This window comes from Onychomys torridus, chromosome 5 (assembly GCF_903995425.1).
Source record: "Onychomys torridus chromosome 5, mOncTor1.1, whole genome shotgun sequence".
NCBI classification, from domain to species: Eukaryota; Metazoa; Chordata; class Mammalia; order Rodentia; family Cricetidae; genus Onychomys; species Onychomys torridus.
The window spans coordinates 21,821,445-21,847,274 of NC_050447.1; the positions used below are offsets into that span (position 1 = coordinate 21,821,445).

The 25,830-nt window shown below is 52.6% G+C and overlaps 1 protein-coding gene across 5 annotated transcripts in view; it reads left to right on the top strand.

Moving 5' to 3' along the window:
- The first annotated feature begins 1,460 nt into the window (after positions 1-1,460).
- Slc12a3 (solute carrier family 12 member 3) overlaps positions 1,461-25,830 on the top strand; it is a 35,012-nt gene continuing 10,642 nt past the window's right edge. The window contains exons 1-22 of one of the 5 annotated variants that reach the window (XM_036188422.1): positions 1,484-1,759; positions 2,625-2,771; positions 4,006-4,081; positions 5,570-5,665; positions 5,875-6,014; positions 6,349-6,459; positions 7,336-7,447; positions 7,649-7,779; positions 11,261-11,345; positions 12,001-12,155; positions 12,385-12,492; positions 12,805-12,928; positions 15,030-15,131; positions 15,995-16,150; positions 16,749-16,848; positions 17,702-17,813; positions 18,210-18,350; positions 19,829-19,935; positions 21,105-21,187; positions 22,342-22,395; positions 23,021-23,152; positions 24,461-24,572. In XM_036188422.1, coding sequence (XP_036044315.1) covers positions 1,484-1,759; positions 2,625-2,771; positions 4,006-4,081; positions 5,570-5,665; positions 5,875-6,014; positions 6,349-6,459; positions 7,336-7,447; positions 7,649-7,779; positions 11,261-11,345; positions 12,001-12,155; positions 12,385-12,492; positions 12,805-12,928; positions 15,030-15,131; positions 15,995-16,150; positions 16,749-16,848; positions 17,702-17,813; positions 18,210-18,350; positions 19,829-19,935; positions 21,105-21,187; positions 22,342-22,395; positions 23,021-23,152; positions 24,461-24,572 — 2,660 coding nt within the window. Of the gene's footprint in view, positions 1,760-2,624; positions 2,772-4,005; positions 4,082-5,569; positions 5,666-5,874; positions 6,015-6,348; positions 6,460-7,335; positions 7,448-7,648; positions 7,780-11,260; positions 11,346-12,000; positions 12,156-12,384; positions 12,493-12,804; positions 12,929-15,029; positions 15,132-15,994; positions 16,151-16,748; positions 16,849-17,701; positions 17,814-18,209; positions 18,351-19,828; positions 19,936-21,104; positions 21,188-22,341; positions 22,396-23,020; positions 23,153-24,460; positions 24,573-25,830 lie in introns of all 5 variants that reach the window. The other 4 variants (XM_036188424.1, XM_036188423.1, XM_036188425.1 and 1 more) reach the window with 4 other exon arrangements.

A 25,830-nucleotide genomic window follows, 5' to 3' on the forward strand; every position in this document is an offset into this window, starting at 1 on the left:
TCCTGTGTCCTTACCTGCAGTCAGTCCTTCCTCACTCCCTTATATTAGTTTTTCCTGTTCTTTCATCGTGTTATAGTGTACCCACAAGTACTTTTGTCTCTACATGTACATATATTTTTGGCTAAGTTCCACATGAGGTAGAATATGTTATATCTGAGACTGTGGCTCTCACCTAATATTCATTCTAAGGCCATCCATTTTCCTAAAAAAAATTTAACTTCATTTTTTTTCTTTAGAGCTGAGTAGTATGCATGCACATACATGCACACACACAATTTATGCACATATATATGTTATATATGCATATAACAATTTTTGTTATCCATTTGTTGACAGACGAGGTTGATTTCAATTCTTTGTTATAATGAATAAAGCAACAATAAACATGTGAAGTCTTTTTCAGTTCTTGTAAGGGGCTGGGTCACCTCACTACAGAAGCAGACTGAGAAGTGAGCATTCAGGGCATATGTCTGGGAGGGCAGAGGGAAGCAGGCTTTGGTGGAGGCCCTAAGCCTCAGATGATCCAGGGCAGGATGTCAAGCTTCTATGCCTCACATCCATCAGTCATTAAACACCCAACCTCTTGAGGAAAAGACGACTGTCGGGCTATCCGTGGAGGAGCTGATGCCGAGAGCCTTCACAGCCATATGCCCACTGTTTCTTTAGGAGATAGAGCATCCACTAATTCGTGTCTCAAAACTCAGGGTCCCTTTCACACATGAGGGCACTATTCCTGCAATGGCTTAGGAGCCTTCAGTGACTAGACCTTCTACTACATGGAAACACTACAGGGCGCCAGGGAGGGAAGGTACAGTTGCTCTGGCCCCTGTAGGCCAAGCCTACGGATGTGTAGCTCAGGTGTGACATTATGCCTGCCCTAGAGGCCTGCACCAAGCCCTCCAGATTTGTAAGCCAAGAGATGGCTGCAGGTCTGGCTTGAAGTCACCCATACACTCATATAAGCCATAATCATAATGGCTTATATATTGAGATGTATCAGGAAAGACACCGAGGGACAGAGATCAGAAGACAGACTCCTTTTTTTATATGCATGTGCTAAAATGACTTCCATTCAAAATAGTAAATATATGGAAAGAAATACACTATGGCCCAATGAGAGAGGGCTGTTAACCTGCGATGTTGGCCGTCTCTGGGTCCTTTCTAATGACTGCTGCTTCCTGGGACCTAGCTGCAGAACCTCTGCTACCCTAGACTCAGAAGAGCCAATGCAGGATGCTCAGCGGTGTGGCTCTGGCTAGCCCAGCCCTCCTGCTCCAGAGTGACCCCTATGTCAAAGATGAAAGAAATGGGGGCAGAGCCGCTGCTAAGCTCCGCCTCCCACCCCTGGCAGAGACCCTGCTCACTAGCCATGGGCGGTCTTGGCCCGGCTCCTGCCTTCTCCCAGCTGCTGCCCAGCCAGCCTATAAAGCCACCCTCGGCGTCCTTGCCTACTCTGTCCCCTCCCTTGATACCCAGAGTCATCATGGCGGAGCTACCTGGGACAGAGATGCCTGGAGATGCTCTGTGCAGCGGGCGCTTCACCATCAGCACACTGCTGGGGGGTGACGAGCCCCCACCAGCTACCTGTGACAGCAGCCACCCCAGCCACTTGACCCATGGCAGCACCTTGTACATGCGCACCTTCGGTTACAACACCATCGACGTAGTGCCTGCCTATGAACACTATGCTAACAGTGCTCTGCCCGGCGAGCCCCGGAAGGTGCGGCCCACCCTGGCTGACCTGCATTCATTTCTCAAGGTAAGCACCAGTTCAAAGACTGGCTACTTCCCGGGCCTGCGACATTGGCCTTGATTACCCAACGTGTTCTGTTACCTGTGTTGTGAAGATGGCTAGGCATCTTCCTCAAGGATCAAGATATCTAAATGAAACAGCCGACTGAGGTGCCCTGAAGCTCAGGGCACACCTAGTACTCAATGCCCAGGCACTGGCAACCCAAAGATAACATGGCTGCTCATGTAAATGCAGGTTGCTCACCCCTGAGAGAGACTGAGCAGGGGGCATGGTAGGCTCTCTCAGATGTCAGCCTGTTGGCTTTGCTGTCTGGGAAGCCGGGTAGCCCAATCCTTGTGACCTCACTTTCTCACTGACAGTTGGACAGAATTATGCTAGGTTCAGGAGCTGGGACTGATCTAACTCTCAGGTCTCTCGTCTCTGCTTCCAAACAACCCTCTGAAGGGGCCAACAAACAGGGATGCTGAGATGAGGTGCTGGGAAGAAAGGGCAGAAAGCCCCAGAGTGGGCTGCAGGGACTAGGGATGTGAACCAGAAGACCTGTATTATTGGGGTAGAATCCTGGGTTCAAGTCCATCTGTACCAGAGAGCCAGTGTGTGGCCTGGATCAAACCGCCTCACCTCTCAAGGGTCAAATAACCCTGTCTCCCTTCTCAGACGGAGTGCTTGTCAGTTCCCAGCCTTCTGCCCAAGACCGGGAGGAGCACTCTGAATGCTCAGCTTGCTCTCCGTGGTGTCCTTCAAGCTTCCAGCGGCATTGTGCCCACGAAGCTGTCCACGGGCTGCCTGTGTGTCAAACCCCGGGCTGGCAGGGCTGAACAGACACCAAGCCCCCAACTCCCATTTCCCGACTCCTGCTGCTCTTCCCTAGCAGGAAGGTAGCCACCTGCATGCCCTGGCCTTTGATGGACGGCCAGGCCGCGAGCTGACTGATGGACTTGTGGAGGATGAAACAGGCACTGACATCGAGAAGAGCCCTGGGGAGCCTGTGCGCTTCGGCTGGGTCAAGGGGGTGATGGTGAGTGGGTGTGGACTGGAGCTTGATGTGTAGAAAAGGTGGAGGTAGAGCCCCGTTCAGCCCCAGCTTTGACTCTCAGACGCTAGTGGGCAGGTTCGACCTGGGGCTCAGTTTGGGCCTCCATTTCCCCAACAGCACAGTACCCTCCAATTGTATTTGGTGTAGGCGTCCCAAACTTGGGAAGATCTCTGCTTAGCTACTCACTGATCTTGTAACCTTAGGAAAGTTCTTAGCTACTTCCTGCCTCAGTTTCCCTACCTGTAAAATTGAGCATCAAATTAGTTTATAGCTGTGAAAATTCTTGGATCAATGACCGCTGGGGAATTATTAGAAAAAATTCCCCACAGGGCCACCAGAGGGCAGCACTAACACACAAATCTACAATCTCCCCCCCCCCCCACCACCACGCGCCCACGCCCGAGTGCATCCTAATGGAAAAGGAGTGTTTGCTAACACTTGGAACATAAATAAGCCTTCAGACAGTAAAGAATCAAGTGACTTTGACTTTGAAAGATGCTATAGGTCTCTACAAAGGTGATGGGATGGGGTGTAGGAGAAAGCTTCAATTCTACCCTGGGAGGCAGGAGGCTAGCTTCTGGTCCTAATTCTGCAAACCCATTATGGTTGTTTCTCAGAACCAGAGCTTTCACCCGCCCCTGGGGGTTCAGTCAGGGTTGGAGCATGCCCTGATCTGTGTTGTCCAGAACCAGACACGTGCTGGTCTTCATCTCTGCAGATGAGAGAAATCTCATGGGTGTGAAGGACACATGTCCTTACCTGGCCCTTGTACTCGACAGAGCCAAAGTCCACAGCAGGCACTCCCACTTGGAATTTCAGCCCCAGTGATGGCCTCTGGCTTTGCCTTTAATATGGAGCAACCTGGGCTTTGACTTCTGCTCTCTGTGGGGCGCTGCTGACACTCCCATAGTACCATGCCCTGGGCCAATAGCTGCCCAAGGCAATGGCTGGGACCTGGCAGACACGGAGTCTTGGGCTTGGAACAGGGTGAATGATAGGAAGGCTGAAACCCATTCCAGGCCTCCCTGGCAAGGTGGGAGGAGGTGGGATGAAAAGATGTCCTCCCCTCCCCCTTCCCCTAAGTCAGGCAGTCTGAGCCCACAGGAGGGAGAGCACACAAAGCATCAGGTGTTCCCCAGGCCTGGGAACAAGCACTTGAAGGTTTGTGCTTGGGCATGTGACCTTCAGGAAACCTCTCACACCACCCTCCTCCCAGATCCGATGCATGCTCAACATCTGGGGTGTGATCCTCTACCTTCGACTGCCTTGGATTACGGCACAGGCGGGCATTGGTGAGTAGACCTGGCACCAAGCTGGGTAGCCTTGTGGAGGTTCCTAACCTTCTCTGAGCCTTGGTTTCTTCCTGAGTAAAATGGGTCTGGTAATAGTACCTGCCTCACAGAGCCTTTTCGAAGTTTACAGGGCTCAGGAAAACAGCATAGGCCTTGGTACCTAACAGTACTGAGGACATGGCAACTGTTGCTTCGACTCTATTGTCAAAGATGAGCGCCTTCACTCCCATGTCCGGAAACCATTCACACGTTGGCAGCTTGCCGCAGGAGGCAGATAGACCCACTTAACTCCATCTGGGCAAGTGTGTGTGTGTGTGTGTGTGTGTGTGTGTGTGTGTGTGTGTGTGTGTACTCATGCACACATTTGTATTTGAATGTGCAGAGGGCAGAGGATAACCTCAGCTATCCGCCTCAGGAACCATCCACCTCCTTTGAGTCAGGTCTTCCGTTGGTCTGGATCTCACTACTTAGATAGATTAGACAGACTGATGGGTCAGCAAGCCCCAGGCATCCTCCTGTCTCTGCCTCCTCAGTTCAGCTAGAGTGAGGACTCACAGGAGCCACCACACCTAGGACTTTGTGTGGATTGTGGAGATCAGACTTAGATATTTGTGCTTGTAAGCCAAGCACTTTCCTGAGTGCTTCGCTATCTCCTAGGTGTCCTGGCTTTTTGTTTTCATTTTGAGACAGAGTCCTCTATATCCCAGGTCTCAAACTCACTCTGTAACCATGGATGACCTTAGATTTCTGGCTGCCACATCCCAAGTGCTAAGATTAAAGGTGTGTGCCATCAGGCCTGGATTATGTGGTACCAGGGCTCAAACCCAGGCCTTGTGCTAGGCAGGCCCTCTCCCAACTGAGCTACCTTCTAATCCTTATTACTGGTTCTTTGTTTTTCAAGACAGGGTTTCTCTGTGTACCCCTGGTTGTCCTGGACCTGGAACTTGCTCTGTAGACCAGGCTGGCCTCGAACTCAGAGATCCACCTGCCTCTGCCTCACGATTGCTGGGATTAAAGGCGTGTGCCACCATACCTGGCTCTTATTACTGTATCTTATTACTTATTACATAGGTATCTCTATGTAAACTTGGCTTATTCTAGAACCCTCTCTGTAGACCAGGCTAGCCTTGATCTCCCAGAGATCTGCCTACCTCTGCCTCCCGAGTCCTGAAATTAAAGATGTGTCACCATGCTCAGCCCCTGTGTCTGTCTTGACACAGGGCCTCCTGCTATACTGCCCAGGCTGTCCTTGAACTCTCCACCTCCCAAATGCTGGGACGACAGGTCTGCACCTTGGCCTCTGGCTGAGACCCATTTTTTTCAGGAGGCAAAACAGGCTCAGAGAAGGAAAGGGACAAAGGTCACATGGGGGCCTGGGGGGCTCAGGTCACATGGGGATCTAGGGGGCTGACTCAGGTTTCTCCATGGATTCTCACCTAAGAAATGTGTTGATTGAGTTTTGGGGTGTTCACATTCACCCCTACACAGTGCTGACTTGGCTCATCATCCTGCTGTCCGTCATGGTGACATCCATCACAGGCCTCTCCATCTCGGCCATCTCCACCAATGGCAAGGTCAAGTCAGGTGTGTTCTCCTGGGGGTCATCGTCACCTGGATCTCTGGGCTGCCACCCTACCCCTGTCATACCCCGTGATGCCCATGTAGTCCAGACAGGGACTTGTGGGAGCTCTCTACCTCTCAAGTTGGTTTGGGTTACCCGCTCTGTGGCCCTTTGTCCTGCCTCCCCTGCAGTACACTGTTCTTTCTCTGGCTCCCTGCTCTGGCCCTGCTAGGTGGCACCTATTTCCTTATCTCCCGGAGTCTGGGCCCAGAGCTGGGGGGCTCCATTGGCCTCATCTTCGCCTTTGCCAATGCTGTGGGTGTGGCCATGCACACTGTGGGCTTTGCAGAGACCGTACGGGACCTCCTTCAGGTGAGGGGCCAGGCCTGGGGCAGAGAAAGCCGGGCAACCTCCCCATACTGCTCCTCACACTGGACTAGGCCTTCCTTCTGCTGCCTAATCTAATTACTATTGACCAAAGCTATGTCTGGTCACTTTGGGTGAAAATAAAATTCTCATTAAGCACATACCATCCCTATAAGACCCCTTTTAGGGTACATGTTACCTTTGGGCCATGATGTCCAGGCCCATGTGGTAGTCCTTTGGGGGAGGTGGAGCATCATCGAAAGGTATGCCCTAAGTAAATGGAGGGGGGTCTGGAGGAGAACAGGTGAATACGAACACGCAGCTAGCCTGCTCCCCGCAGGAGTACGGCACACCCATCGTAGACCCCGTCAATGACATCCGGATCATCGGCGTGGTCACTGTCACCGTGCTGCTGGCCATCTCACTGGCTGGAATGGAGTGGGAGTCCAAGGTGAGGAGGACGTGGCGGGAGCGAGAAGGTGGGCCTGGGTCTGGTTTTGCCTCTTCTTTATGTATCAACCAGGACTGGAGTGCTGCTGCTGCTAGGACAAGTAGACCCTAAGACAGGCTTTGTTCTGTCTCCTGCAGCCGTCCAGAGTGTGGGTTCAGGCTAGCATGGTGGTTTACATGGGGGTGGGGAGAGACATGCAGATTCCTTCCAGCCTGTGACCTTCCATCCCTGAGTGTGGCCCTTGTTCACCTGGTCCACAGTGGCCGGCATCATCACTCCTGAGATCCAGGCAGAGGGAAAGGAGAAGGCTGAAAGGAAGGCAGGGGATTCCCTACCCCATACTCTTAGGCTAAAGCCAGAAGTTGAACATATCACTCCTGCTCACACCCCATTGGCCAGAACCTGGTCTTATAGCCGCACATAGCTGCAAGGGAGGCAGGGAAATGTGCTCTTCAGTCCTGCTGACTCTTGTATCCACGTATGCAGCCAAATGTCAGAGGTTTCGTACCATGAAACAAGAGAAGAATTGCTAGACTACAGCCAGCAGACTGGACCAGAAGGGCGCCTTCAATTTGGGAGGGTTGTGGCCCTGTTGCCTCTCTTCTCCATGTTGCTCTCTGGCCTCCTGGCTCAGGTGGTTTTGTGGTTCACTCATCCTCCTCTTTAAGAGTCTGCTGCTGGGAAATACTGCTCCAGATTACCTTGCTAATGTAGCCCCCAACCTGTTTCTAATCTCAGGCCATCCTTCACTGTCATATCCCTGACTCCTCACTGTCTGACCTAGGGGAGGAAACAGTTGTATGGCTAGAGTGAAGGATCACAGCAGGCCCCTGAAGGCTGGCATTGCCATCTGACCTCTGGTGTCTTTTGCTCTAGGCCCAGGTGCTATTCTTTCTTGTCATCATGGTGTCCTTTGCCAACTATCTGGTGGGGACACTGATCCCGGCTTCTGAAGACAAGGCCTCCAAAGGCTTCTACAGCTACCATGGTATGTGAGGTCAGGAGCCCTGATGGTGGTTCTGTGGATGAGGACAGTTGGTCTGTGTATTTGACTCATTCAATGGGCACAAGAGGCTGGGATCTTCTCCCGTGGCCAAAGGCTTCGTTTGGGGAGCTCACTGCAGGTTTGACAGGGCCCCCAGGTGGCCAACCTTCCGGGGTGACTCTGACTTAGGCATTGGTTTTCCAGGGGACATTTTTGTTCAGAACTTAGTGCCAGACTGGAGAGGCGTCGATGGCAGCTTCTTTGGGATGTTCTCCATCTTCTTCCCTTCAGCCACAGGCATTCTGGCAGGAGCCAATATCTCTGGGGACCTTAAGGTGAGCAAGCCTATCCTCACTGTCTGGCACCGTAGAGGACATACATGCTTGAACCCTGATGCCATCCCCAGGACCCCAGCTCTGCCCTGAAGACAGACTCATTTGTTCACAACAGGCCTTTAACTAAGAGACTTACTATGCCCTGTTGTTGTTACTTTGCAAGTTCTGAGCCTCTTTCAAATCCCTCCTGCAACACATCTTCCTGGCCTTCCACCCCCCCCCCTGGTGTGTTCCCAGTGTCAGGTGTGGGCCCAATGTCTCTATCTCTATTTCCTGCTTAGAGTCAGACACAAGCTAGGTACTGGGTGTGTTTGTTGATTGACTGGTAGTGAAATGGGCTCAAAGCAGCAGTGTGGACTCAAATGTGCAATGCGCTCTGCAGCGAGGCAATGGGATGGCTCTTGCCAGCAGAAACCAAAGAGATGGTGGCGTGCCAGGCAGGGAGCCAATGAAGTGCCTGGCCTGGCAGTGAACTCATAGCCGACCTTGGTCTCCTTCCTTTGGGGGTGTTCCTCAAGTCATGCTTCTCACAGAATTAAGAATTGGGCAAGCTGGGCATGGAGGCCCAGGTCTGGAACCCCAGCACTCATAAAGCTGAGACAGGAGGATCAGGAAAACTGAAGAACATTCTTGCCAGCCTGGGCAAAGCCAAGAGCAAGCCAGGTTGTTCCTGGGGGACAACACAGAAAGCAGCCTGCTCAGCTGGCTAGACATGGATCTCCCAGTGAGGCTCGGGGATCAGAATGCTTGCTTACCCTATTGCTTTCAAGAGAGCAGCTGGCAGATGCCTGGGGTGCCTACCCTCAGGGGTGCCTACCCTCAGGTCGTTAGGTCTTGTCTGTGTTTAGACAGTCTGAATCCTCTTCAAGCCCTGTTAACTGTCACTGTCACTGTTACCAAGCTTTGGTCCCCAGTGTTCAATGTCAGGGCCAGCATGTATCTGAGATCTGGGTCGGGTGGAGCCTTTGCTGTGTCCTGGGTCCTCAGGCCTTAAGTTGGCTTTTGGACTTGGCTGTGCCCTTCCTGTGGAATTGTGCTCAACAGCAGAGCCCCCACTATGAGACTCTGGGTAGTCTCTGCAAGCCTCAGTTTCCCCTACTGTAGAGTAGTGTGTAGAGCAGGTGTAGACTCAGGGAGCTGATTCACATAAAGTGCTTAGAGCAGAGAATGTGCAAGCGGGAAGCTGGCTGTCGTCTCTGTCCAGTTATCATCATGTAGACTAATAAGCCAAGCATAGAGAGGGGCAGGGGCTGGCTATAGCCACACCATGGAAGCTTATAGACTAGAGAGATCTCACTTAAACAGCTATTTACAGCTTGAAAAATTATTACTGTGTGTGCTTGTATGTAGGAGGTGTGCGTGCATCAGTGCAAGTGTGCACGTAGCACAGCACACATGCAGAAGTCAGAGGATAACTTTCAAAACTTTGTTCTCCCTTTCCAGAGTGAGATCTGGGGATCAAACCCAGGTCATTAGGTCTGTACAAGGGCTTTTACCCACTGAACTGTATCACCAATCCCAGTTTATGAACCTTCACATATTTTGTGTGTATATGATGTGTGTGCATGTGTGTATATGTGTGCACACTCATATGTGTAAGCTTAAGCATGCACATACAAGGTGTACGTATTATATTCAGGGGATGACCTTGTGTGTTGGTCTTTCTATCTTGCTGGAGACGGCTTATTCACTGTCTACCCTTGCACACACTGGGCTAACTGGCTCATAACCTGGACATTCTCCTGTCTCTACTTCCCATTGACTGTCTCTGCTTGGGTCCTGGAACCTGACTAGGGGCGGGGAGAGAATGAAGGAAGGATGGACACAGACACACATACAGGAAAGCTGGGTCTGGTGGAGGTCTGCACTCCATTGGAGGTCACCTTCCGTCAGCAGCAGCCCAGAACGTGTTCATTAGGTACAGCACACAGGAGGGGTTACTAGATTTGGTAGATGTCTCTGAAGGTGAGCAGTCTCAGGCTATAAACATCCCGGAGGAGGAAGAAGCTGCAGATGCAAGCTAGTCTTTGTACACACTGGTCACTCACTTGCACTTAGACTCTCAAGACAAACTTTGCCATCACGCTTGAGCCTCACCCACGGAAGGCTTTGCCACTCCCAGGAGGCTGAGGCATCGGAGTCCTTGGCACATTCACTCAAGACTCCACTCACTAAGGGCTTCCTCCACTCCCTACAAAAATGGCCTTACCTCTATTCCAGACACCTCCAAGGACCTCTTCCCCAATAAGGGCACATTCTGAGGTTCTGGGTGGATATGGATTGAGGGGGATAGAGGATGCTCATCACCATAGTTACTGGGTTAAGACTATAGCTGAGGCCTGGGAAATCCTTATGGGTGAGAAACCCCAACAGCTCCACACTCAGGCGGCCATGGCCTGTTGGAATTGGGGCCAGGGCTTCACTGTGTACAACTCAGATTATTGTAAGGCTAGGGTCATAGGATCCCCTAACAGAGACCCCAGCTGATTCAAGTCTCCCCAAACTGCAGCCTCCTTCCATTTGTTACCTCTATTCTCTTTTCGCCAGCCGCCTGCCACCCCCTTTCCACAATGTCATCTGTCTACTGGGCCTCACAGAGCGCTGGGAGGTTTGCAGACAGTTATTTCATGGCAGACTTGGCCTCCCCCCTGGGTTGGCGTCTGTGCCTCCTGGGTGGGGCAGTTATGGCTTTTCTACAGGCCTACTGTGGAAAAGTAGCTGGTGCAGCTGCTCTGGTTCCAGCTCCTGGAGTCCAAGGCTGTGGGTGTGTGGGTCAGGCACCAGAAGCTCTGTAACCCTGCCCTCCTCAGGCCCTACCACCCTCAGTTCCTCACTAGCTGGGCAGAAGTTCTGTTTGAAAAAGTGCCTAGGAGGAGGCTATGACCTGTGTGTGGGTGGATGGAGTGGGGGTGTGGAGTAAGGAATGTCATTGTTGTTGGGAAAAAATCTCCTTCTTGGAGCAGGAGAATGTTTAGGGAATGTCTTCTGTGACTTTATTGCTGGAGAGCCAGACAAATTAATCAGTTAATGGTGATTTACTGTGACACTTTGTGAGGTGAACAGGGTCCAGGTCTGGGTGATTGATTCATTCATCAATTTCCAGCTGTAGGTGGCTGCTGCCTCTGCTCACAGATGAGTCTGAGGTGGTGAGCCAGGCATAGGTTTACACACACACACACACACACACACACATACACACACACACACACCCAAGCCCAAGTGAGCCTTGCTAAGGGTCCCCTGCGGGTGGGCTATGGAGCTGATGAGGTTTCTCACCTTCATTGGTTTCAGCCCTGGGACCACAAGCTGATGGCTATCTCGTAGGTCCTCAGTCATGGGCCCTCTTCTTCCGGGACTGGACAGGTTCTGAGGGTCCAAGCTCAGGGTCTGCTGCTTACCCCACCCCTGCCCAGCCTTTGCCAAGGCACCGAGGCCCAAAAGAATCCCACAGGCTCCCTGATAATACCATGCCTTCCCTCAGGACCCTGCTGTAGCCATCCCCAAAGGAACACTCATGGCCATTTTCTGGACCACCATCTCCTACCTTGCCATCTCGGCTACCATTGGTGAGTAGCCAGACTGCATAGATGGTGGGAAAGAGAAAAATGGATGTGCTCTGTAGTCAGGCTGGAGGAAACTGCTGTGTGGGGCTGGCTTCTAACTAGGCAGGGAAGCCCTTGAACCCTGATTCTTGGGCCTCTGTCACCTCCACAGTGGTAGAGCATCTTCATGGTGAGGGAGGCCAGACCAGGTTGACATCTTCCTTGCATCTCTGGGTACTCTGGCTTCCAGCGTTCACCTTGGAGGCAAGCTGTTCACAAGTGGCCAGGGGACTTGAACTATTTTATAGGCGCACGGGGCTTAAGAGCCAGGTCTCTTCTTTAAGGACATTGGGCAGGCCGCTTCAGCTCTTTCTGCCTTGGTTAAAATTGCCCAGATTGTCAGGTAAACCGAAAACAGTCCCATACTTGCCGCTATCATTAATACTGTCAGGTAATAAAGGAGGAGCCAGCCCGTCCGCAGTGACCCACCCTCTGCAGAGGAGGCCAGCCTTTGGGGATGGAAGAGGAGGAGGGCAAAGCAAAGGACAGAAGGGAAGAAAAGAGGCAGGCAGGCAGGCAGGCAGGCAGGCATGCACGCATGCACGCACGCACGCGCGCGCGCACACACACACACACACACACACACACACACCTTCAACACACACCTTCCTCCTCTCAGGCTCCTGTGTGGTAAGAGATGCCTCTGGGGACCTGAATGACACAGTGGCTCCTGGCTCAGGCACCTGTGAAGGGCTGGCCTGTGGTTATGGTTGGAACTTCACAGAATGCTCCCAGCAGCGCAGCTGCCGCTACGGTCTCATCAACTACTACCAGGTATAAGCGGTGGGCCTGGCTACGGGACACCCAAGGCTGGAGAGGTAGGAGACCATGGAAAGTTATTGCCCAAGCCTGGGGCAGGGCCTCCTGCCCAGGTGGGGCTCTCGTCCCCACCTCCTGCCTATGAGTAGGCCTTGGGTCCCCACTGGGGGTTGAGATGTCAGGACCACAGTGGGGAAGGGGTGCACAGTAGGGTTTCTAGCTCAGCCCCCTGCGGTTCCCACAGACCATGAGCATGGTGTCCGCCTTTGCGCCCCTGATCACAGCGGGTATCTTCGGAGCCACGCTGTCCTCTGCCTTGGCCTGTCTTGTCTCTGCCGCCAAGGTCTTCCAGGTAAGGGTGCAGGAAGGGGCCACTGCGAGTGGGCTGTGGGTTGTGACTGGGGAGCACCGAGTAGAAAGATTCCTCACGTGATATGGGTCATGTGATATGGGTCTGGGTGGAGGGAAAGGGAACAGGCTAGCAAACTCTTAAAGGAAACAGCCCTGTCTCCAGGTGAAGAAAGGTCTGGGTTTTACCCTGTTCCCAGAATAGAAACTTGCTGAGGTCAGAGAGGGACCACACAGGGTCAAGAGCATAAGGCCCTGGGATAGGGAAAGGGTCAGGTCCCAGCCAGAGCTTGAGAGTGGTGTGCACTGTCCACAGTGCCTTTGCGAAGACCAGCTGTACCCGCTGATTGGCTTCTTCGGCAAGGGTTATGGCAAGAACAAGGAGCCTGTGCGCGGCTACCTGCTGGCCTACGCCATCGCAGTGGCCTTTATCATCATTGGTAAGAGGCTCCTTCCCCGGCCTTCTGTGCAGGTCCTAGGGCCCGCTTCTCTTAGCCCAGCTGTCACAGGGCACTCTGTGAATGGTACTTGTTTGTGTTGGGGATGGAACTAACCAGGGCCAGGCACATACTGAACAATTGCTTTGCCACTAAGGCGAACTCCAAACACCACTTGAGTATCTCTTGAGTGGGTGAAGGCCTACCTTGAAGGGCCTTTGGAAAGGCCTCATGATCCGTTCCCACCTCCAGACAGGTAGTAGACCATTCTGCTGATAGGCCTCTCCTGCCTCTGCATTCCAGTGTCCTGACAGCTGGGACACCATCCCACCCCTAGGACACCTGTGGGCATGGGCCAAGCTGAAACAAATGGCTAGCTCAATCAGTACCTTTGCAGATGCATTGAGAAAGCCAGCCTCTCACCCAGTCAGGACCCTCCCAAGGAGAAAGTGCCCAGACAACAGGGCAACCTAACAGGTTGACTGGCTTTTGCTGGCTTTACCCTGTTCTTGCTGTGTGGCTATGTTAAATCATTTCTCTGAGTCACAGTTTGCTTATCTGCAGAGTAGGGGGCATCCCCTGCCCTGCTCCCAATGCAGAATCCAGGCCATATAAGCTGTGGAAAGCCCATTCAGAGGCATCTTCCTGTTACAGCCAGGTGTCTGCTGCTCAGGCTGGCCCCAGCAGTCAACCACTCATTAGACTTGCTCTAACAGTCTGGTTGCTGTCAGCCAAGGGAAGATTCTAGACACTAGATCCTGCATTGTATGAGGAGGTGTCTCACCTAGGGGATAGAGAAGTCTAGTCAGTTGGCCTCAAGATCCACCCCTATCTCCTGCTGCCCAGGTCCAGTCCTGTTCCTTGTAACTGCAGGCTCATGGGTGGTACCTTTGCGCTGGGGGCTCTGACTTGGCCAATCTGAGGACTATGATCCTAGATACTCAAAGGGACCCAATGGGGCTATGTGCAGAAGTACCTGGTCCAAAAGAGCTGTTTGTCTTTCTTTGGGCCCCTAGGAGACCCTAAGAACACACACAAGTTTATCTGGGTGTACTGGGGTGAGGGAGACAGGGAAGATAGGAGGGAAGAACTGCAAAACAGTCTCAGGCAGTGGTTCTCAACCTGTGGGCTGTAGCCCCTTGGGCCGAAAGACCCTTTCACAAGGGTTGCATATCAGATATCCTGCATATCAGATACTTACATTGCAATTCATAACAGTAGCATATTGGTGAAACTATTAAGGCCACTCCACGTAGTTAAAAGGGAGGTTTATTTTGTGGGGTAACTTACAAATGAAGGGGTAGGTTGCAGGGTCTGGCAAAGGTATAGCACAGTCCGGCGGTGTTCTCTGGAGAACTCTGCTCGGTCTACCTCCTGCGTCCAGCGTCCCCGAACCAAGAGAGCGACCTCCTCTGGATCCTCGGTCTTCCGCTCCCCCCTCTGCCCTGCCTTGTGGGTGTGATCATTACTGAAGCCTCAATGGGGGTTGGAACTTCCAGGCCAATGCTGGGATGGCTACCCACTACAGTAGCAGGATTACAGTTATGAAGTAGAAACAAGAATAATTTTATGGTTGGGGGGTCACCACAACAGAAGGGACTGTATTAAAGGGTCACAACATTAGGAAGGTTGAGGGCCACTCTCGGGGTCCTGGCTCACATTGCCAGATGTATTCCTTATATTAATTTGTGTCCCCAAAGAGTCATAACCACTGCCCTTGGTCACCCAGTCGCCTGACAGAGTCCATCCCCACTGTCTTTCACCTTCTAAATATTTTTGTAATTACATTTGGGGGAGGGGCACATGTGAGGTCAGAGGACAACTTATAGGAGTTCTCTCCTTCCACCACGTGGGTTCCAAAGCTCTAGCTCCAGCCCGCAAGCTTGGTGGCAAGTGTCTTTCCCAGCTGAGTGATCTTGCCGGTGCCCTCGCTTTTCTAAGACACTGACCCTTTGAACTTCGAGGGAGAAAGGACTCACTTCCCGATGAGGAGGTTGAGCTGACTGAGTGGCAAGGCCTGGCTGTGCCAGGGGCTGCTGTAGGTGCCAGGCAGCCGCTGTGGTGGAGTCCAACATGCTGCCCCTTTCTCCCTGGGTTTTTGAAGCTGAGCTCAACACCATCGCCCCCATCATTTCCAACTTCTTCCTCTGCTCCTACGCCCTCATCAATTTCAGCTGCTTTCACGCCTCCATCACCAACTCACCCGGTAAGCAGAACCGCCTCCTCCCCCCCAACCCCAGGAAGAGGTGCAGAGGGGCAGTGGGCCTGGTGGGTGGAGGCGGACAGTCCAAAGACGCCTTAATTTAAACCCACATTTGTTAGGGCAGTCCGTACCCTAACAGAGTCAGCCATCCTTTACCGAGCACGGTGCATCCTTGACAGGACATGGAGGTTGTTCTAGTTCCACCCGTTCATTTCTCGGGAGTCAGAAGGCTGCCCAGAAAGGGATGAATTTCCCAGTCACAGAAGGTGCAGCCCTTGGTGCACAGCTCACCTCTAGGGGGAGCCGTTCAGACTGCAGCAATTCAATTTCACAGATCTCTGGGCTGCTGCTGAAAGCCTTCTAGCAGATGGCAGCAAGGAACGTAGAGGAAGAGTTTTGCTACTGAATCCCAGATCGTCAATGGGCCTGCTATCCCAACACTTTCCATACAGGCCACAATGTGCCTGGCACTCTCAGAGATGTGCCATGGTACAGTGGTCACTAGGGATGGCCCTAATCTGGCACAAAGCCAGGCAGACTCAAGTCTGCCACCATCCTTTCAATCCCCTGGGCTCTTCAGAACTGTTGCTGATGTTGGAGCTATGCTTGGCCTGGGCTGGAAGTTCCCTTTCTGGTGTAGCTTGTCACCATGGTGACATAAATGCCCAACAGGCAAGGTTGTGGGAGGTATGCCTTAGGGCCTCCCTAACCCACCCCTGGAGTTTAGGCTGGGGGAGCCCTAGGGATTCCTGGCTGGTGGGTTCAGGCCAGGACCACAGCCCTGGGTATGGAGACATGGGCATTGCTGCAGCTCTGGGAAGAAGTCTCCTGAGCATGGGCATGTGCACTGACCTGGTCCCACCCAGGGTGGAGACCCTCCTTCCAATACTACAGCAAGTGGGCAGCGCTGTTTGGGGCGGTGATCTCCGTGGTCATCATGTTCCTGCTTACCTGGTGGGCGGCTCTCATTGCCATTGGAGTTGTCCTGTTCCTCCTGCTCTATGTGATCTACAAGAAGCCAGGTGTGTGGCCGTGGTCCCCCTGGGGCTCAACTCCCTGCCTGGGCAGCCACGCAGTCAGACCAGCCCCTCATCCCAGCTGGAGCCTTAAGTGACACTCAGACTAGCCTCCACCTCAGCCTTCCTGAGCCAGAGGCTCAAAGGAATATGCTCACTCTGGGCCAGACTCCTGTCAGATTCCAAAGAGGGGCTACCTTCTAGTGTGTACATGCAGGCCAGGGTGGCCAAGGGTGGCTGTGTGAAAGTGGGTACTGAGCAAGATGGTCTACCTGCATGTAGCAGGGTCCTGGACTGACTTCAGTCTGAGGGAGGCAACCTTAGAACTCTACATCTGAGCCTGGCCTCCTAGGTGGTCTCGGAGGCCTGCTCTTTGAGTGGGAGTTCAAGACCTCGCTACATAACCTTAATCACGTGGCCATGTGTGCAGCGCTTGGTTCTAGACCTGCACATATTAGGTAGGAACAGAGCTGCCAGCTGTCTGTCTGTCCGTGCCTTGCTCCCGGGGTGCTCTGGGCCTAGGAAAGGTAGACACTCCCTCTTCCCCCACATGACTGGTTGCTCCCTGCAAGTTTGAGTCTTGCTTTCTCCTTTTTGCCCTCAGAGGTGAACTGGGGCTCCTCGGTGCAGGCCCACTCCTACAACCTTGCCCTGAGCTACTCCATGGGCCTCAATGAGGTGGAAGACCACATCAAAAACTACCGGTGAGCAAGGCCACCCGGGAGCCTGGAGCTAGCCATGGTCCTCTGCTCTGATAGATCCATTGATGGTAGAGAGCAGCTGACCGCCGGAGGGCTCGACTTGGCATTGCCCAAGGGGGACAAAGCAAGGGAGGGGTCCTTGTGCCTCAGTTTCCACTGTGGAAGCTGTTCTGTTGTCAGGGTCTCTTGGACCAATTATTGTGATACAATACTGGGGTGCTGGCAGTGACCAACCTGCCCAGGGTGCTCCTCAAAGCTGGTGCCCAGCGGTGAGGGGGGTCATTCACCTCCGTGCTTCTCCCACCTGACTGTATTATAATCTCTAAGATTTATTCATGCCCTGTGTACTGTGACTCAGACACTCATGACAAACTCCTGAGATCTGCAACAGCACTAACCTCAGACACAGGCAAAGATAGATGAGGCTTGGAGATGTTAACTAGCCCTGTTTGCCCAGCTGGTAAAGGAACCAGTGGGTCTGGCTCTGACTGGCAGGGGTGCTTAAAGACAGTCCTGTGCTGCCTCTCAACACAAAGGTACAGGGAGTTTGTAAACAATGGTTTCCTTATGACTGACCTTTACTCTGCTTTCACCATGCTGGGCTTGGCAGGGCAAAGGAAGTTTGTAGGCTGGTGAGTCTGATGGTCGGTCGACGCCAGAAGAACAGGGAGACTTAGTATCATGACCTCAAAAATACCTGAAAGACCCCCAGAGTCACAGCTGGAAAAATGTGTCCCAGTGCACACAGCCTCACCCAGGGCCATCGAGAGTCAGGAGTCCAGGACCACCTACCTTGAGCACGGAAGCCCTGAGGGCTCTCTCCTGACACCTCATGCTGTGTTCCCTCTTTTCCTAGCCCCCAGTGCCTGGTGCTTACGGGACCCCCCAACTTCCGGCCAGCGCTGGTGGACTTTGTGAGCACATTTACCCAGAACCTAAGCCTGATGATCTGTGGCCATGTGCTCATTGTGAGTGCTTCTGGGGGAGTGAGGAGTGGGAGGGACGTCTGTACACTGATGGGAATTGGGGTGGGGGAGACGGGGGTATGGGAATTGGGGAGACAGGGGACCTGGATGCAATGTCTGCCAGGGGATAGGAAGGGCAGGGAAAGGGGATCCAGCAGAGCCAGGTCCCTCTTTCAGGAAGCCCAGGCTGGCTCAAGTTCACCATGTAGCTGAGGCTGACCCTACCTCCACCACCCAATGCCATAGCGCTTCGCTTCGATTCCTCTTTTTCTGTCTTTCCTCTAATCAAGAACACCTCTAGGTGCTTCTGAGTCTCAGGGGAGCCTCTAGGGTGGGAGGAAGGCTGAGTCAGGCTGCTTGGTGGGGACAACCCCGATACCACCTGCCCCTCACCCACAGGGACCCGGAAAGCAGAGAGTGCCTGAGCTCCAGCACATTGCCAGTGGGCACACCAAGTGGCTGAACAAGCGGAGGATCAAGGCCTTCTACTCAGACGTCATCGCTGAGGACCTCCGCAGTGGCGTCCAGATTCTCATGCAGGTGCACTGGCAGGCTTCCCAGGGGCTGCCTCAGTGAGGCAGCGTGCAAGGCCCAACGTCCTGGGACTCTACCACCAAGTTACATCCACAGACCCCTTTTTACTTAGAAAATAGTGTTTGAGACTGAGTCTCACTAAATTGTCCAGGCTGGCCTTGAGCTCACTCTGCAGTCCAGGCGGGCTGGGGCGTGCAATCCTCCTGCCTCACCCCCCTAGGTAGCTGGAAGTCTCGGCCTATGTGACTCTTCCCTCTTACTTCTTCAGATATAGTTTTCATTTAGTGAAGTAAAAACTACACAAATGTTTGTGTATGTGGACGCCACACAGTGGTGTGTAACCATCCCTCAGATTAACATCCAGAATGTTCCACTGGGCAATGAATTTACTCCTCCACGTTTTCATGTGAAACGTCTGAGAACCCTTTTCAATGGTTTTAACTGTTTCTCAACATGAAAAAAAATGTGTGAGGTCTCTTTGGGGGAGGGGTTCAGAAAACTTAGATTTTAGAAGCAGATAGAGAGGATGACAGTGAAGCATACACTTGGTTTTCTTTCTTTCTGTTTGGTCGTTTTGTGGGTTTCTTTGTTTTGTTTTGTTTGAGACAAGTAACTACTATGCAGAGCATACAAGCTTCTGACTCATGTTGCCTGGTATGCCCCAGATTCTGTGGGCTCAAGCAAAGATCCTCTTGCTTTAGCTTTGGGGAGTGGGGGGATGGGGATAGTGGTATTTGGGGATCAGGTACAGGGCCTCCTGAGTGCTAGGCAAGTGCTCTACCATTGAGCAGACCCCTTGTCTGCCTCAGACTCTTGGTAGCTGTTACTAAAGGCATGTATACCTCTCTCTCTCCCTCTCCTTCCCTCTCTCTCTCTCTCTCTCTCTCTCTCTCATATACAGGTATATATGAATTTGCATTTATTTGTTTTGAATTGTTCACTTTGAAATGATTAATTTCTTTTGGAGACAAGGTCTCACTGTGCAGCCCTAGCTAACTGGAACTATCTATGTAGACCTCCATGCTATCCTCAAATTCACAGAGATCTGCCTGTCTCTGCCTCTCTGGTGTTGGGGTTAAAGGCGTGCACCACCATACCCTACCCTTAAATGGTCAGTTTGTTATATTGATTTCACTCCAAATCTTTTAAAGAATCTTGTCATGAGGGTGTGGGGAGAGAGGTGGAGAGAGAGCCTGTTAGGATGTGAACTCCTGTAATCCCCACACATTGGAGACAGAGACAGGAAGACCAACAAAAGAGAGAGAAGGGGGAGAGAGGATATATAGACTAGGTGGCCCAAGAGTCCTCTGACTTGACACGCTTTCTGGCTGGACAGAACTCTGAGCTCCTGAAGCATGGGAGGTAAAGGTGGCTGGGATGAACAATAGCCCCATGCTGGTGATTTGTCATAGAACAGAGCCCTTGCTGATCCCAGGGCCTGAGTACCAGATCATCTGACTGATTCTCCACCCCTATTCCGGCAGGCCTCGGGGCTGGGGCGAATGAAACCCAACATTTTGGTGGTTGGATTCAAGAAAAATTGGCAGTCTGCTCACCCGGCCACAGTGGAGGACTACATTGGCATCCTGCAGTGAGTGAGCGTGAAGGTGCAGCCTATGAGCTGTTGGTTTGGGCCACTGGGGCTCCCTGGGCCTGGGGAAGCAGAGCAGAGGCAGTGTAGACAGACACCTGTAGTCACCTGGTGAAGGCTGAGGTGGAACTGACAGAGGGTGCCTCACCTTGGCCTTCACAGACACTGAAGTGAGCAGGCAGCACAGAGTGGAGTGGGCCAGATTTGGGACTCTAGGGAGCAGTGGAGACTGTGGCAAGCTCTGGGCAAGCATGCCCCTCAGAATGCAGGCCCAGGGTTGCTGGACCAGTCAGCTTTCCAGAGTAGCTGAGAATAGTGGTTGTTAAACAGAAATAAATCCTTGAAGGCTCACAGTTCCCCACTCGCGAGCTCTTGGGTGGGACGCAAGCAGAGGTGGGAAACCGGCCCAAGGAGAGTCCTTGAGGGCTTCGAACATGAACTCTGAGCCTCAGCACCTCCAGCTCTTTCCTTTGGAGTGTAGGGAACACCCGTCTGGATTGCTTTTCCACTGCTCTGCCACACAGAGGGAAAGTACCATCAAAACACAAGCTGAGCCTTGAGGCTCTGGGACCTACATCTGGGCCTGCTGTTAACCCTCTATGGGACTCAGCTGTCACCCCAGCTGCTTGACACAATTGTGATATGGGGTTGAAAATCTGGCCCCCAGGCTCACTGCTGCTCCAGTGTCCAAGGCAGTCCAGAGATGTGTAATTGGAGGAATCTGTTGAGGGAGCTTAGCCCTGTGGGCCAGACGACCCTCGGGGAGGCCTCAGTATTGTCACGTGAGGGAGGCTATTCCTGTGTGCACATCTGTCCATCAGTTTACAGTTCCGGCCATATAACCCTAGTGCCAGCTACTCAGTTCTTTACTGTCTGACTATGAGGAGGTTGCTCTCACCCCAGGACAGGTTTTCCTGTGTAAGTGGAAGTTAGAGTCCCCAAGCCTCACTCGTGGCAGCGAGGTTGACAAAGTCAACTGATAAGAAGGAATGGGTGTGACATGAAGTAGGCCCAACTTGATTTCCCCAGGAGTGTCACAGATGACTCTCCAGTTTTGCCTGTATACAATACACATAGGGAAACTGAGGCCCACAGACCAACACTAGACATTGGGTCTCCTGGGAGCCAGGTCACAGGGCCAGCAGCTTGATCCCACATCTCCTTTCCAGTGATGCCTTTGACTTCAACTATGGTGTGTGTGTCATGAGGATGCGTGAGGGCCTCAACGTCTCTGAGGTGACGCAGATGCACAGTGAGTACACGCTGCACCTAATCTGCTCCTGTCAAAAACCAATGGCTCTTTTAAGCAGTGCAAGGAAGAGAGGGAGAAATTAGTGAAGTCACCAACTTGTAGATAGCCAGTCCTTTATGGTTCTTTGGAGCCCATTTGTTTCCAAACAGAAATGAGACCCAGTATAGGGAAGCGACCAGGTCAAGGTCATGCTTCCAGCTAGGGGCAGACAGGGAACTAGAACTCCCCCACGTCACTGTCGTGCTCGGATAACCATGTGGGTGAAGAGGATCTGAGAGAAAAAAGGCGAAGAGGAGGAGGCCACCCATATAGAGACACCACAAGGAAAATACGTAAAGGCCATGGGCACTGGGCCTCCTCGAGATCTCCGTATGTCCTTGGGGCTCAGAAGAGGAACACGTTTTCAGCATTTGGAAGCTGTACCTGGCTGTGGAGAGTCTCAGTTAGTGATGGTTAGATGTGGGAAAGACAAAGAGAGGTCCGGACCGGCAGACACGCAGGCAAGACTCTGTTCTTTGCTGGCAGGGACATTGTCGCCAGGGGCCAAGGACATGCCTTCCCACAGCATCTAAAGAGTAAATATTTATGTAGTCACTGCCAGAGTCAGCAGCCAAGCTACTGTGACTGCTCTAGGCAGGTAACCAGCGAAGCCTCTCCCCACCCAGGGTGCTGCCTCTGGGGACAAAGCCGGTGCTTGTCATGGTGGGCACACAGGTCACCTCAGACAGGAAAGTGTCCTGAGGAGATGGATGCAGGGTGCTCAGAGGCCTCTCTGAGGACAAGACCTGCCTGCTGCTGAGGAGGGTGGAGCTGGAGAGAGTGGCTCAGGTGGAGCACCCTCCACCCTGAGGTGATGTGACTGCGGAGGAGCAGAAGTCAAAACAGCTGGCTTGGGGGGGGGCGGCGGCAGGTGGAAGCCAGGGCAAAGGGAAACAAGCAGCGGTCAGTTACCCCAGGGAAGAGTGAGGGGGACTTACTTTTAGCGTTAGAGGAACTCCAGGAGGTGAGGGTCCCAGCATCCCAGGCAGGAGTACCTGTAGCCCAGCTATCCCCAGCTATTTTTTTTTTTCAGCTGAGGATCGAACCCAGGGCCTTGTGCTTGCTAGGCAAGCGCTCTTCCACTGAGCTAAATCCCCAACCCCATCTTTTTACAGTTAAAAAAAAGTTTGACCCAGCAGAGGAAGGCATGGGAGCCAGTGGGCAGCAGGGCTAGGCCATCTGTGTCTGTCACGGGTCAGTTCCCTGACTCAGAGGATCAGGGTTCTCTTGTGCTAGGGGGATGCTAGCGTCAGAACATCTGGGCACTTGGCCAAGAGTAAATGGCTTTCTCTTGTGACAGCAGTGTCCTAATAAGTGAGGCTGGGATACTGTGGGTTTTGAGTTTCCGTTGAAGATGGCCAGCCCAGTGATGACTCTGGGGCTGTGGGCTCAAGGTCCAGCTCTCTCTCCTCTCAATCATCTGCAGAGAGGACTGCATGTTGCCCCCTTCTTTCAGGGGCACCTGCACTGAGGGAAACTGGCAGCAGGTGCAAGGATGTCCTGCTGCATTTGTGAGGGGGAGAAGAAGGGCAGGTTCCATCTGAACAGGGATGCTGCAAAGAAGGAAGAGCGTTCTCCAAACAGTAGTCCCCCAGGGTCCTCAGGTTCCGGGGGAGTGGATCTGGGAGCTGGCAATGGGCTCACACAATACTCTAAGAAGCATGGGAAAGGACATTAGCTGTGTCCGGCCAGGCCTGCAGAATGCCTCTGGCCACTGCACGCCCACCTTGGTGACAGTGGCCAGCCCACCTCACTGGGAAAGCCGGCTGTTTTCAGGGAGGTCCTGGAAGTGAGCCTGCTGGCCCAGACCTGCCCCTTCTTCAGCAGCCCCCGAGGCATTGGTACAGGAGGAGCAGGCCAGCACCATCTTCCAGTCGGAGCAAGGCAAGAAGACCATCGACATCTACTGGCTGTTTGATGATGGAGGTCAGGTCCCCCCAGACCCGTCCCTGTCCCCTGGGAGTTTCTGTCTTCCAGGTCTCTGCATCTTATGACCTGCCCTTCTAGGCTGTACTTGCCGAGGCCTCTGGTAGGACCCAGACGCCAGCAAAGTGGACAGAGGCCTTAGCCTGTCCTGATTTAAAAACAAAACCCTCGGCTTTAATGATGCTACCTTTGATAGAGTCAGCAAGAGACCACAGGCCTACCCCCAACTGAACGTATCAGCCATCTGTGTCTGTGGGTTCCAGGTCAGTCCTGGAACCCATTCTAATATAGATCAAAATAAGGAAGAAGGGAAAAAAGCCAATTATGTCTGCATCAAATATATACAAACTAACTTCCTGTCGCCATTTCCTTCACAATAAAACCCAGGAGCGATTTTCACGGTACAAGGTTTGAGGCAGGTGTGATAGGAGGTGACCTAAGGGATATGCAAGGCCACGTGTAGGTTCCACATAGATTCTGCACCACACTGTAGAAGGTCCTAGAGCTAATTCCCCTGTGGATATCCAAGAGCACCTGTGTAGTTCATTGCTGAATGACACTCAGGCAGGCTGGAATGTATGAATCTATGCCCGGCAGCAAGTGTTCTTGTGGGCTAGCCCAATGCAGCCTTTTTCTCCAAAATAGGGAAACTGAGGCACAGAGTAGCATATGCTGACCGCATGGTGGCTGGGCCTTGGCCAAGTATGGAGAGATGACAGGAAGCACCGGCTCCTACTCACGGGTCGGATGTTCAGTTTTCAGGAAATAGACCGTTCGGATGTTCCCAGGCGAACTCATCACCCTCATGCACCAAGTGCTCTGTGACAGCTTGCTATTTAAAACTACCTCATTGGTTGGATGTGGTATCACATACCTACAATCCCAGCACTTGGGAGGTAGAGGCAGGAGGATCAAGAGTTCAAAGCCGGCCTCAGCTGCATTATAAAACCTTGTCTCAAAAAGGCCAAATAACCAGGAGGCAGAGGCAGGCAGATCTCTGAGTTCAAGGCCAACCTGGTCTGCAGAATGAGTTTCAGGACAGCTAGAGCTACCTACACAAAGAAACTATCTATCTATCTATCTATCTATCTATCTATCTATCTATCTATCTATCGCCTCCCACATTAGCCAAATAAACCCCAGCCCCACTGAGCGCCATGGTCAGTGGGTTTAGTCTGGTGAGTTCCTCCACTGTGAGGAGCTAAGGTCCAGAGTGGGGAGGGTTTCGCTGCGGCAATGTGGGGTGGAAACACACAAAGCTCTATCCTGAGTCTGCTCCTCTTGGCTCCTGGGGATTGTCCCTGACAGGCCTCACCCTCCTCATCCCCTATCTCCTGCACCGCAAGAAGAGATGGGGCAAATGCAAGATCCGGGTGTTTGTTGGGGGCCAGATCAACAGGATGGATGAAGAGAGAAAGGCGTAAGTGGGGACCACGGGGCTGTACTGACCTGCCATCTTGCCTCCCTGAGGCTGCCTGACTCCCTATCCCTGTACCCTCTACCTGTGCCCCTGGGTGGCCCTGAGATTGTCCCAAAGCCCAGGCCAGCTCTCTCCAGCCCACAGCAATGGTGTCTGGGGCTCAGGCAGGAGCTCTCTCCATTTCCAAAATGCTTGGTTTCCTATGCCACCTTGAGATGACCCAGGTGCCCTGGTGCTTGCTATGATAGGGGCAGGTGGTAAGTACTGAAACCACGAGACTTTTTACGGACAGACTCACGTGCAAGGCAGGACAGAGGTAAGTGAAGCAAGATTAGAACCCTTTCTGACACTGTCCCCTGAGTAGGGTGTAGGCTCACAGAGAGACATGAGATGGCCAGGAGATGCAGTAACAAATAATGGGGATCACACTCAGTCTCTTGGAGAGAAGGGACTTTTAATTTCCTCTCGGGTCTCTGGCTGATTTGGCAGGAGATTTTGGTGTAAAGCTAGCCTATCCTTGAACTCATTTGCTCTGTTTAAGCAAACAGAGCAAGCCTGACTCATTGGCCTGGCAGGCAATGCCATCACATGGCCAGAATTTGGTGACACTGTCACCTTTATTTCAGTGTTACTTCTTTCTGGCAACAAGTGTTGTTTTCTGTTTTAGTTAAGATAAAATTTGCTTCTGAAATGTATCTTACTTTACCCTTTTTTAATGACTGTAACAAAACACCCGAGGCAGGCTGTCTTATAAAGAAAAGAGGTTCCCTTGGTTCACGGTTCTGAGGTTCAGTCAAAGGGCTGCATCTGGTGATGGCCTTCTTGCTGGCAACGACTTGAGGTGTTGGTGACAAAGGACATCACATGGCAAGATACAGGCAGGGTGTGTGTGTGTGTATGTGTGTCCCCCTTTTTCTCAAGAAGCCACCAAAGTTCAGTTCAATCATGAGATGCAAACCCAACAACCTGGTCCAATCCTAAACACCAGAACAGGATTCTGTTTCATGATCTCACCCCCACACACTGAGGATTAAATCTTAACCTGAGCTCCTGGGGTAAACAGTATGCAAATCACAGCACTAAGGCAGACTGTGACTTGTCTTAAATAGACACAGAAGTACACAGAGGTGTGGCCGCGGAGGTGTCCAGCTGGCATGAGATGTAGGGAGGGGCTGGGCGACGCTGACTTTCCAGCGAGGGGAATTGAGATTAAAGGTCGTACACGAGACCTGCTCAGGCAAATCCAGGCAGTTTGCCC